Source organism: Saccoglossus kowalevskii, chromosome 9, assembly GCF_978046115.1.
Source record: "Saccoglossus kowalevskii chromosome 9, keSacKowa6.1, whole genome shotgun sequence".
Taxonomy (NCBI): domain Eukaryota; kingdom Metazoa; phylum Hemichordata; class Enteropneusta; family Harrimaniidae; genus Saccoglossus; species Saccoglossus kowalevskii.
The window spans coordinates 38,241,867-38,256,109 of NC_140649.1; the positions used below are offsets into that span (position 1 = coordinate 38,241,867).

At 34.3% G+C, this 14,243-nt stretch overlaps 1 protein-coding gene across 5 annotated transcripts in view; it reads left to right on the forward strand.

The window, feature by feature from the left end:
• The window catches only part of LOC100379016 (uncharacterized), a 75,105-nt gene that overhangs the window by 34,231 nt on the left and 26,631 nt on the right, over positions 1–14,243 (forward strand). Inside the window, exon 1 of one of the 5 annotated variants that reach the window (XM_085503496.1) lies at positions 9,296–9,325. The exons of the other annotated variants lie outside the window; for them this stretch is intronic. Within the exon in view, the coding sequence (XP_085359622.1) occupies positions 9,311–9,325 (15 nt within the window). The 5' untranslated portion in view covers positions 9,296–9,310. Of the gene's footprint in view, positions 1–9,295; positions 9,326–14,243 lie in introns of those variants that run through there. 5 annotated transcript variants of the gene reach the window in all.

The following is a 14,243-nucleotide window of genomic DNA, read 5'->3' on the forward strand; positions in this document are numbered from 1 at the left end:
TTATAAGTCACAGGTTAACAGAACCTAATGGCATCTACACGTAGGACGAATCTTGCAAAGATACCATACTGGCTGCCAATGTGTGGAAAGGATTAAAGTGTTGGTAGTACAAGGTGTTATGACATTTATAAGTCACAGGTTAACAGAACCTATAATGGCATTTATAAGTCACAGGTTAACAGAACCTATAATGACATTTATAAGTCACAGGTTAACAGAACCTATAATGACATTTATAAGTCACAGGTTAACAGAACCTATAATGGCATTTATAAGTCACAGGTTAACAGAACCTATAATGGCATTTATAAGTCACAGGTTAACAGAACCTATAATGGCATTTATAAGTCACAGGTTAACAGAACCTATAATGGCATTTATAAGTCACAGGTTAACAGAACCTATAATGACATTTATAAGTCACAGGTTAACAGAACCTATAATGGCATTTATAAGTCACAGGTTAACAGAACCTATAATGACATTTATAAGTCACAGGTTAACAGAACCTATAATGACATTTATAAGTCACAGGTTAACAGAACCTATAATGACATTTATAAGTCACAGGTTAACAGAACCTATAATGGCATTTATAAGTCACAGGTTAACAGAACCTATAATGACATTTATAAGTCACAGGTTAACAGAACCTATAATGACATTTATAAGTCACAGGTTAACAGAACCTATAATGGCATTTATAAGTCACAGGTTAACAGAACCTATAATGACATTTATAAGTCACAGGTTAACAGAACCTATAATGACATTTATAAGTCACAGGTTAACAGAACCTATAATGACATTTATAAGTCACAGGTTAACAGAACCTATAATGACATTTATAAGTCACAGGTTAACAGAACCTATAATGACATTTATAAGTCACAGGTTAACAGAACCTATAATGGCATTTATAAGTCACAGGTTAACAGAACCTATAATGGCATTTATAAGTCACAGGTTAACAGAACCTATAATGACATTTATAAGTCACAGGTTAACAGAACCTATAATGACATTTATAAGTCACAGGTTAACAGAACCTATAATGACATTTATAAGTCACAGGTTAACAGAACCTATAATGACATTTATAAGTCACAGGTTAACAGAACCTATAATGGCATTTATAAGTCACAGGTTAACAGAACCTATAATGACATTTATAAGTCACAGGTTAACAGAACCTATAATGACATTTATAAGTCACAGGTTAACAGAACCTATAATGGCATTTATAAGTCACAGGTTAACAGAACCTATAATGACATTTATAAGTCACAGGTTAACAGAACCTATAATGACATTTATAAGTCACAGGTTAACAGAACCTATAATGACATTTATAAGTCACAGGTTAACAGAACCTATAATGACATTTATAAGTCACAGGTTAACAGAACCTATAATGACATTTATAAGTCACAGGTTAACAGAACCTATAATGACATTTATAAGTCACAGGTTAACAGAACCTATAATGGCATTTATAAGTCACAGGTTAACAGAACCTATAATGACATTTATAAGTCACAGGTTAACAGAACCTATAATGACATTTATAAGTCACAGGTTAACAGAACCTATAATGACATTTATAAGTCACAGGTTAACAGAACCTATAATGACATTTATAAGTCACAGGTTAACAGAACCTATAATGACATTTATAAGTCACAGGTTAACAGAACCTATAATGGCATTTATAAGTCACAGGTTAACAGAACTTAATGGCATTCGATTCTTGTCTGATTCAGAAATTTAAATATCTCCTGAAGTTGGAAATCCACCGATAGATATTTTAATCTAATTTTTTCTACTGTAATCAAAGTTTATTGAGTGTTATCAGTCATGATTAATTTGTCTAGACAAACCATTCTGATTTGTCATCACTTTACTCTGAGCTATCACTCTGAACAGATTGTCTGGTGAGTTCACATTTTCTAGATTTCACTGTCAAATTGTGCATCTATTTGATTCAATATTAAGTGTACATCTCTTGTAGTTTGATGCATTTCTGTTGTGTCTAGAGGTACTTGTAGGTGGCAGTTGTTTGTACTGTAATGCTTTACTGTTGTATATGTTTGAATTGCTTAATTACATTTCATCGTCAAGTGTAGGGTTCGGATCAGTATGAGCAAAACCCACATGTCTGTGTGAAATACTAGTAAGAATGATGGAAAACATGCAGTATTATATTTCAGATGTGATTGCATGGTGATATTTATAATTTTACATATTCCTTATAATTTCGTATGTTTTGTTTTGAGGTGTTTACTTCAACTGATCAGCTTTTGTAAGTTTATAATGTCTGTGAAATGAAGAAATATTAATCAAGGTAAGAAGTTAAACACTTCAATGTCTGAATAGTTCTCCCATTAATCCAATATTCCTGATTACGCATTAAACCAACATTTAAAGTTAAAAAATAATATCAGATAAGAATTGATCAAATGGGACTTTGATATGATATGATTGTGATATTACGTCTTTATGGTGGTACACTCAGTCTGTATGGTGGTACACTCAGTCTGTATGGTGGTACACTCAGTCTGTATGGTGGTACACTCAGTCTGCATGGTGGTACACTCAGTCTGCATGGTGGTACACTCAGTCTCTATGGTGGTACACTCAGTCTCTATGGTGGTACACTCAGTCTGTATGGTGGTACACTCAGTCTCTATGGTGGTACACTCAGTCTGTATGGTGGTACACTCAGTCTCTATGGTGGTACACTCAGTCTCTATGGTGGTACACTCAGTCTCTATGGTGGTACACTCAGTCTGTATGGTGGTACACTCAGTCTCTATGGTGGTACACTCAGTCTCTATGGTGGTACACTCAGTCTCTATGGTGGTACACTCAGTCTCTATGGTGGTACACTCAGTCTGTATGGTGGTACACTCAGTCTGTATGGTGGTACACTCAGTCTCTATGGTGGTACACTCAGTCTGTATGGTGGTACACTCAGTCTCTATGGTGGTACACTCAGTCTGTATGGTGATACACAGTCTGTATGGTGGTACACTCAGTCTGTATGGTGGTACACAGTCTGTATGGTGGTACACTCAGTCTGTATGGTGGTACACTCAGTCTGTATGGTGGTACACTCAGTCTGTATGGTGGTACACTCAGTCTGTATGGTGGTACACTCAGTCTGTATGGTGGTACACTCAGTCTGTATGGTGGTACACTCAGTCTGTATGGTGGTACACTCAGTCTGTATGGTGGTACACTCAGTCTGTATGGTGGTACACTCAGTCTCTATGGTGGTACACTCAGTCTGTATGGTGGTACACTCAGTCTGTATGGTGGTACACTCAGTCTCTATGGTGGTACACTCAGTCTGTATGGTGGTACACTCAGTCTCTATGGTGGTACACTCAGTCTGTATGGTGGTACACTCAGTCTGTATGGTGGTACACTCAGTCTGTATGGTGGTACACTCAGTCTGAATGGTGGTACACTCAGTCTGTATGGTGGTACACTCAGTCTGTATGGTGGTACACTCAGTCTCTATGGTGGTACACTCAGTCTCTATGGTGGTACACTCAGTCTCTATGGTGGTACACAGTCTGTATGGTGGTACACTCAGTCTGTATGGTGGTACACTCAGTCTGTATGGTGGTACACAGTCTGTATGGTGGTACACTCAGTCTGTATGGTGGTACACTCAGTCTGTATGGTGGTACACTCAGTCTGTATGGTGGTACACTCAGTCTGTATGGTGGTACACTCAGTCTGTATGATGGTACACAGTCTGTATGGTGGTACACAGTCTGTATGGTGGTACACACAGTCTGTATGGTGGTACACAGTCTGTATGGTGGTACACTCAGTCTGTATGGTGGTACACAGTCTGTATGGTGGTACACTCAGTCTGTATGGTGGTACACTCAGTCTCTATGGTGGTACACTCAGTCTCTATGGTGGTACACTCAGACAGTGTTTTTTGGGTACTCATTTAGTATGCATTTACATTGTACTATAGTTACTCGAGGTCACTTTTATTGGTTTTCTGCTCATGGTTTGTGCCTCTAGAATAAAAACTTTTCACTTGAATATAAAAGGCATTGTTTGCATTATTTGCGAGTTTGACATGCTATGGTGAAGTCAAAGTGTTAATCCTTTAATCTTTGCTAGGATTATTATGTTCAATGCAGCTCAGACTTAATCTGCATTGTGTGTTTGTTTATTATTCGTTGGCTCTTTTGATGTGTACTGAATTTGTTTTTCATTTATTGAATGATGACATGAAAAGACTTGTTACTCAGAGTCCTTGCTATAACAACAAGACACAAGTACCACCAAAATCTAACGCAATTTTAAAATTTGTGCAAATTTGCCTTAGATTTGGAAGACTAATTTTATTTAGACATTTGTGTATTAAAAAAGTCTTTTAGGCCATTATAATAAAAGTAATAACAGTAATAACTTCATATTGATTTAAAGCGCAGTGGTCGTCGTGCAGTGCGTGTTTGAATTTCATGTAAATAAACAATGTATTTTACATGCATTGAATATGTCGCTATGAGTCCCATATCGAACAGGATGTGGCACGACGACTGCCGCCCTTCAAATGAACAATAAAGCATGTATAATAATAATAATAATAATAATAACTTTATTACACTACTAAAAAACCTTCAGAGGGTTTTTGTATGGTAAGGAACATAAATACATACAATACATAAGAGATAAAAAATAAAATGTTAGTAAAATAAAATAAATTAATTACTTTCTGTGGTTTTAAAAATTGTGCTCTTTAAGTATTTTGCTAAAGCTATATTATTCTCCATAATCTTTTTAAATATGGAATTCACATCCATTGTGTAAATATTTATTGAACACTCATCAAACAGTTTTTTTCTTTGTTCTATATAGCCAGTACAAAATAGCAGGAAATGTTTTTCATCTCCTAATGCTTTAGTGTTACATTTATTACAGTGTCTATTTTCTAATTCTATTTTGGGCTTTGTTCTTCTACCTAATTCTATTTCTAAGTTGTGGTCACTCAGACGGAATTTTGAAAGCATTTTCCTGAGGCTGAAATTTGAAATGTTTTGCAAATAATTTTCCATATTATAGCTTACTTTGAATAGTTTGTATGTTCTCAGTTTTGTTCCCCTATTTTCATTGGTTTCACTGAAATTTAGTTCTTCTCTCCATCTTTGAATATAAATCTCAGATAGTCTGAGTTTTACTTTTTTTATTATTTGATTCCAATTTTCCATATTGTGATCATTTTTTATTTTAATTAGATCATGTCCCAGTGTAGCATTAATAGTCCTTACCCAGTTTGAATTAATTTTTATCATTTCATCCAGGGCTAATTTTAAAATGTGATTATCTGGCAGACTATATAGTCTATGGCAGTATTTAATTTGAGCCAAATTAATTTTTAATTTTACTGGTAACCTACCAAGTTCTGCTTTCAAACCACTAATTGGCGTCATTTTACTCACTCCCAGGATAAACCTGTAAAAATGACTGCAAACTTGCTCTAAACTGTTACTGTCAGTTGTGATTTCATTGGCCCAGATTTCTGCACCATACATGAGTATAGGTGAAATTAATTGGTCGAAAATTTTCAAACTAAGTGCTGGTGAGATTATTTTGTGGTTTAAGACTGTTTGTCTGATGCTGAAAAGAGCCTTCATTGATTTATTATTTAACATAGATAAGTTTGTTTTAAATTTCCCATTTGGAGTAAATATTGCCCCTAAATAGCAAAACTCGTTAACAGCTGTTATGTCTTGGTTGTTGATTTTAAAATTCATGTTTTTAATCAGTCTGTTGCTGCAATTAAATACCATAACTTTAGTTTTCTTTACGTTTACTTCTAAATTCCAATTTATACAATAGTCATTTAATTTGTTCAGACAGCTTTGTAGGCCGTCTTCCGTTTCTGAAATAAGTGCAAGGTCATCTGCATATTGGATGCAATTTATAGATTTCTCGCCCATTAGAACTGGTTTATCAATTTGATCCCCAAATAATTCTGGCAGATCGTTCAGAAAAATGTTAAATAAAGTTGGTGATAAATTGCAGCCTTGCTTAACTCCACAGGTAGACTGAAATCCATCAGTTATACCCTCTGACAATTTAATTTTATATTTAATATCCTTATACATAGATTTTATTATTTCATAAAAGTTCCCCGTGATACCACTGTTTTGTAACTTGAGAAAGAGTGCATCCCTCCAGATGCTGTCGAAAGCCTTTCTAAAGTCAACAAAACATGTGTATAACCGTTTTCCAGAACTGCTGCTTTTATTAGCTCCGCTGTCGACTTTGTCGAACGGAGCTTATCATATGAGTGATTGTCCGTCGTCGTCCGTCATCGTCCGTCGTCGTCGTCCGTGTCAATGTTTTACTTTTTCGACTTCTTCTTGAAAACTACAAGCCTGAATGCTTTGATACTTGGTGTATATGTACCTTGGGTAGACCTCTCTTAGGTTTGTTCATTTCATGTTGATATCTTCAATTCTCTAATTTTGGTGAATATTTTTGTCATTTTTGGTAAAAAGTGATATTTTCGACTTCTTGTTAAAAACCGCAAGTGCAATTGCTTTGATATTACATATATAGGTACTACATGTGGACCTCTCTCAGATTTGTTCATTTTGTAATGATATCTTTAATTCTCAAATTTTGGTGAATATTTTTGTCATTTTTGGTAAAAAGTGATATTTTCGACTTCTTGTTAAAAACCGCAAGTGCAATTGCTTTGATATTACATATATAGGTACTACATGTGGACCTCTCTCAGATTTGTTCATTTTGTAATGATATCTTTAATTCTCTAATTTTGGTGAATATTTTTGTCATTTTTGGTAAAAAGTGATATTTTCGACTTCTTGTTAAAAACCGCAAGTGCAATTGCTTTGATATTACATATATAGGTACTACATGTGGACCTCTCTCAGAATTGTTCATTTTGTAATGATATCTTTAATTCTCTAATTTTGGTGAATATTTTTATCATTTTTGGTAAAAAGTGATATTTTCGACTTCTTGTTAAAAACCGCAAGTCCAATTGCTTTGATACTACATATATAGGTACTACATGTGGACCTCTCTCAGATTTGTTCATTTTGTGATGATATCTTCAATTCTCTAATTTTGGTGAATATTTTTGTAATTTTTGGTAAAAAGTGATATTTTCGACTTCTTGTTAAAAACCACAAGTCCGATTGCTTTGATATTACATATATAGGTACTACATGTGGACCTCTTTCAGATTTGTTCATTTTGTGATGATGTCTTCAATTCTCTAATTTTCGTGAATATTTTTGTAATTTTTGGTAAAAAGTGATATTTTCGACTTCTTGTTAAAAACCAATAGTTCAATTGCTTTGATATTATATATTTAGATACTACATGTAGACCTTTCTCAGATTTGTTCATTTCGTGATGATATCTTGGATTCTATAATTTTGGTGAATATTTTTGTCATATTTGGTAAAAAGTGATATTTTCGACTTCTTGTTAAAAACCAAAAGTTCAATTGCTTTGATATTACATATATAGATACTACATGTAGACCTTTCTCAGATTTGTTCATTTCGTGATGATATCTTCAATTCTCTAATTTTGGTGAATATTTTAGTCATTTTTGGTAGAAATTGATATTTTCGACTTCTTGTTAAAAACTGTAAGTCCGATTGCTTTGATACTATACATATTGTTCATTTTCTGATGATGTCTTCAGTTCTTTAATTGAAATGTGCATTTCTAACAGCGGAGCTATCTCAGCCGATAGGCTGCTTGTTTTTATTATAAATTGTTTTTTCAACTGCTGTTTTTAACAGGAAAATTGCGTCTGTCGTTCTCCTGTCTTTCCTAAAGCCAAACTGCATGTCGGTAAATAATTTATTTTCTTCCAAGTATGTGGTCAATCTTTGATTCATTATGCCAGTAAATAGTTTTGAGAGACAACTTGTTAATGCAATAGCTCTATAATTGCCAAGATTTAATTTGTCGCCTGATTTGTGTTATGGAACAAGAATCGTAGATTTCCAGGTTGCAGGAAATTTTCCACTATCTAGAATACAGTTGAAAAGTTTCTGTAAACATCTTATCATTAACTTATTTTTGGTTTTCAACATTTCATTGGCAATGCTGTCATCAGCAGCTGATTTATTGTTTTTTAGTTTGCTAATAGCACTAAGAATTTCTTTGTATGTGATATTTGAGTTTAGATATTGGTTGGGAATTTGTCGCATTTCTTTTTCTATAAGATTATTTTGTAACTCATGATTTTTAATGTTTGTTTTATTATAGAGTTTTGAAAAATGATCAATCCAATTTTTTCCAAGTATTGTTGTGTCTTGATTTTTGGTCTTTTGATTACGTAGGCTTTTCAGCACAGACCAGTACTCATTTTGGTTGGCACTGTCCATATGTTCAAGTTTGGACACCAACATGTTTTTATATTCTCTTTTTTTATATTTTATAAGTTTTGTATAATGCTTTTTAAGAGTATAATATTGGTGTTTGATATACGGGTTGGTTGGTTGTTTTGTTAGCAACTTAGAGGTACTAATTAATTCCCTTTTTACTGTAGAACACGACTTATCAAACCATTGTTGTTGTTTTGGATGTTTATAGTTTTTATTATTTATTGTTCTTTTATTGGTTACTTTTTTAAGGCAATTATCCGCTGCATTAATTAATATTTTGTTGAATTGATCTGTAATATACATTGACAAAAAAGGTACAAGAAAAAAAAACTACAGAAGTAAGTAATAAAAATTAAATATTAACAGAAATTTGGTCACAACAAAAATGAAAATTCAAGTCAATTGAATAGATACTGCGCATGATGTTACAAAGTGGGTCTTCAACTTGTTTTCAATTTCCCTAACAGTATGTTACTCTGAAATTATAATTATTTTGTCAATCTGAGTTTTGTGTCTAAATGTGAGTGGGCATAACAACAAGGAAGTCTTTTTTCTAAATATATAACTCTGATTTCTAGTCACTTTCTAGATGTATATTTTTGTTTTGCATCCAAAATTAAGCAAAACAAGAGACCTCCAATTTGAGCAAAGTAAAACAACAAGCTGTCGAGCTAGCATGTAATGACTACACTGTATACCAGTCAGAGCAGGACTGACACATTGTTTCACATTCGCTGACCTGAATGGTAATCAATGCATACACGTGACAGCTATTGTTGACTTTCTCTTAGTACTGTAAACACTGCCTGTGGTCACAGTGTCTAGATCTGTGTTATATATAGATATTCATCGTGTCTTGAAAGCCCACATGTAGACATCACTATTGCTTATGGGACATAATGTCTGCGTTGAATGTAAGTTTTAAAATGCTTTTTGATGTTAGCATATATGGTACTAAGCAATTATTGTAAACTGCATCAATTTGTGAGAAAAATCACAAAATTATCACTTGGCTTCTTAAGACTCAGAGACATTGATTCTCTCAAAAGTGTTTCCTTTGTTCTTAAAACTCAAATTGTGAAATGATCAAAAGTCTAGTTATTTATATCCATACCTGCGTATCATTGCTTTCTATATGATTGTATCACATCTATATATGCTTACCCCGTAAACAGTTTTTCCCAACAAAAGAACAAGCCACTTTCTGCATATCGTATCCATTTTCTTAAAATAGTTTTGGTCTCACAAACATAATATTTCTTAATTTAGACCCAAAATCAATATTTTGGGTAAATAATATTACCGGTAAACGAGTTAAAAAGAAGTTATTGATAGTATTTAAGAAATTTACAGAAATCTTTGTGAAAGCAGAGTTATTGGTATTGTGGTTTGATTAATTGTTTTATTGCTTTATGGGTATGTGGGTGTGGTTGACTATCATTACAGTGAAGAATTACTACTCAGGGTAGTATGGGGTACAACAGTCACTATTGCATGGATATTATTCCACTCCTGACACTAATGCCATATTTTATGATAGTAAAAAAACGTTTAGGGCAAAGAGGAGGCTCATTGTGAACCACAAACAACATAATAATGTACAACATTATAATGTACTACCGGTAATAAGACAAGTTGGTGAATACTTACACAAAATATTTGAAATCAGAAATAACAATAACTGACATTTTACTTTTACTTTTTTTAGTTTTATATGTATTGTACTTTATTACTAACATTTTATTGCTGTTCAACCAATGGAAATTATTTCTAAGGATGCAATAAATTCATTATTATATTATTATTATTATTATTATATTATTATATATTATAAAGTGGTCAGTAAACAAAGTAACCTGGAATGGTCCCTTGTGAGCCTCGACTGTAAACAGTAAATAAAAATGGATAATCCTGAAAAAAGAAAGCTCTAAAGGTTAAGTGCTGCATAATAATAATGTGTGAGTATGTAATGAAGTATTAGATGTTACTATGTGAAGACAGCAAATGGTTGAGCAGTGTGGCTGTATCTTTTTATCTGATGTTAATTATTAGTGGAGGCAGAGATACTGCAAACACAATGCTTTATTATTGGTAGAAGTATAGGATAAGTACTGGTTACTGAAGGGGGGGGGTGTTAAAAGAGGCTAATTAAATTAGGTGAAAACCCAGCATTTGCATGAGTCACAGCCCCTCTATAGATAGAGGGACTGTGCATGAGTGTTTCATACCAAAAAGAGAATCCTGTGACCCTGTTGTCTATTACTACCTTGATGTCCCTGGTCTCTTTGATTGGCTTTAAGAAACAGATTGAGATGGAATAGTGATAACAACTAAACTTACACGGGTGCATACATTCTTATTTGCGGAACCCATAAAAGCAAAATAGTAGTGTTGCTATGGCAATGTGGCTTATCTGGATGTCATAAGGTCAGCTGTGATGAAAAGTTACATTTTATGGCCTTATTTGGTAACAGGTTTTAAACCTTGTTTAATAATTAATATATTAATAGTTTGTTTTTTTAATTTGTTAAATGTATTTTGAATAGTTTGTTTTATTAGTTTCTATTTAGTGATACATCAGTTTTTAAGAATATTGAAAACTAATAAAACTGCATTATCACTCTGTAGTGGGGTGAACATTTCCCTGTGGTTCTGCATGTAGTCAGGGATCACAGTGAATTTCACGGATGTTTGTTCCATGACAATGAATTGGAAAGATTTGTGATGATGTAGCTTTCTACATGATATAGTATTTTTGTATCACTATACTATGAGTCGCTGCTAGGCAACTAACTCCATGTCTACATTCTAAATTGTAGAATTTGTTTGTCATCATCTGATGTTATTTTATCTATGTCTGCAAATGAATTGTGCTATCCCACAATGCCATGTGGTGAAATACCTTCACATACCTGTTTCATAACTTGATATAAAATAGGTCATGACCTTTAGCCTTTCAGATAACATAGACTCCTATCGATGATGACCAGGTAAGCGCCTTAGACTTCCCTCTTAGACTTCTGTGTAAATTTATATAAAACTTATAGTTCATGTCCAAGCTCTGATTTTTTTGTCATCTTTTTATTAAACTCTCAAGTCAGTGAGTGCCATTTAATAACTAGTGATTAAGAGAAATGAATTTGTTGATGTGGTTTGCTTCTGTCCTAGATCTTTCTCGATGGTTATGTGGTGGCGGGATTGCTGATTTAGAGAAAGGGAGGCTCCAGAGTCTTATAATGAGCACCTTTTTAAAAGTACACTATCTATAATACTTTGCTATTTATTTGTGGTACCCACTGCGGATACAAAAACATCATATGCTACAGTTTGTCAAAATATGATACTTTTTCAGGGTAATCAAGATCTTATAATCATCTCGACTTTCAAAGTGGATTCAAAACAATTAGATTACTTTCTGCACAAAAAAAGTACTTTATAAGTCTGGAAAAACAATATTATTTGTCTATATCGTGTCCTTACGGTTTACAGTTGTATCATATGACAACAATCACAGGACTTAATACCACAGTTGTTGATATCATGAAAGATTAGTACATTTTATTGTGTTAAGAAACTCTCAGATTATGTCACCTTTTTCTAGGTACGTTACCTTCACCTCTGGCCAACTTGTTATGTAGGTATAGTATTCGCCATGTTGTCAGGGAAATCTGACGTTACCTTCACCTCTGGCCAACTTGTTATGTAGGTATAGTATTCGCCATGTTGTCAGGGATATCAGATGCTAGTAACAATATATGTTATCAACTGAGAGATTCAATTATGCTGTGGTATTTGACCTCTATGGTCTTGTAAGATTTACAAGAACTCAACAAGAATCAATGCTCTTATTTCTTTGTATTTGAACAATATTATGTAATATACACCAAAAGTAGGGTTTATTTGATAACAGAGGAAATGTAGAGTCTTAAAAGCAGGTATGTGTTATGTAGGTCATTCCATTGTGATAGCTATACTGATTTCTGACGACTTGTCTCTGCTGGAATACTGTTACTTTAAAAGAGGGGTTGCTTTCACCTTCAGGGAAGGTTGACACTGCCACAATGAATGATAGTCGTAGTTCACTCGCAAATCTTTATCTGATTTTCAAAAACTAGAAATTCTTTGATTTTAATTAAATAAGAATCTTCTGTAGAATGTGATTTTTGTTTGCTTTCATAATCTCGCTTTTAGAATTAAGACTTGTCTGTCACCTGTTTACCAAATTTTAGCTAGTTAACAGGTGGTTGTTAACAACAAATGTATAATTAGGATTCAAAATTAAGACTGGTTTGTCACCTGTTTACCAAATTTTAGCTAGTTAACAGGTGGTTGTTAACAACAAATGTATAATTAGGATTCAAAATTAAGACTGGTCTGTCACCTGTTCACCAAATTTTAGCTAGTTAACAGGTGGTTGTTAACAACAAATGTATAATTAGGATTCAAAATTAAGACTGGTCTGTCACCTGTTTACCAAATTTTAGCTAGTTAACAGGTGGTTGTTAACAACAAATGTATAATTAGGATTCAAAATTAAGACTGGTCTGTCACCTGTTTACCAAATTTTAGCTAGTTAACAGGTGGTTGTTAACAACAAATGTATAATTAGGATTCAAAATTAAGACTGGTCTGTCACCTGTTTACCAAATTTTAGCTAGTAAACAGGTGGTTGTTAACAACAAATGTATAATTAGGATTCAAAATTAAGACTGGTCTGTCACCTGTTTACCAAATTTCAGCTAGTTAACAGGTGGTTGTTAACAACAAATGTATAATTAGGATTCAAAATTAAGACTTGTCTGTCACCTGTTTACCAAATTTTAGCTAGTTAACAGGTGGTTGTTAACAACAAATGTATAATTAGGATTCAAAATTAAGACTGGTCTGTCACCTGTTTACCAAATTTTAGCTAGTTAACAGGTGGTTGTTAACAACAAATGTATAATTAGGATTCAAAATTAATCAGTAATCCAGACCATCACGTCCCCTGTACATTGAAACAGCAAACTGTGGGCAGTACAGGAATGGTCAGTAATCCAGACCATCACGTCCCCTGTACATTGAAACAGCAAACTGTCGGCAGTACAGGAATGGTCAGTAATCTAGACCATCACGTCCCCTGTACATTGAAACAGCAAACTGTGGGCAGTACAGGAATGGTCAGTAATCCAGACCATCACGTCCCCTGTACATTGAAACAGCAAACTGTCGGCAGTACAGAAATGGTCAGTAATCCAGACCATCACGTCCCCTGTACATTGAAACAGCAAACTGTGGGCAGTACAGGGACGGTCAGTAATCCAGACTATCACGTCCCCTGTACATTGAAACAGCAAACTGTGGGCAGTACAGGAATGGTCAGTAATCCAGACCATCACGTCCCCTGTACATTGAAACAGCAAACTGTCGGCAGTACAGGAATGGTCAGTAATCCAGACCATCACAGCCCCTGTACATTGAAACAGCAAACTGTGGGCAGTACAGGGACGGTCAGTAATCCAGACCATCACGTCCCTTGTACATTGAAACAGCAAACTGTCGGCAGTACAGGAATGGTCAGTAATCCAGACCATCACAGCCCCTGTACATTGAAACAGCAAACTGTGGGCAGTACAGGGATGGTCAGTAATCCAGACCATCACGTCCCTTGTACATTGAAACAGCAAACTGTCGGCAGTACAGGAATGGTCAGTAATCCAGACCATCACGTCCCCTGTACATTGAAACAGCAAACTGTCGGCAGTACAGGGACGGTCAGTAATCCAGACCATCACGTCCCCTGTACATTGAAACAGCAAACTGTGGGCAGTACAGGGACGGTCAGTAATCCAG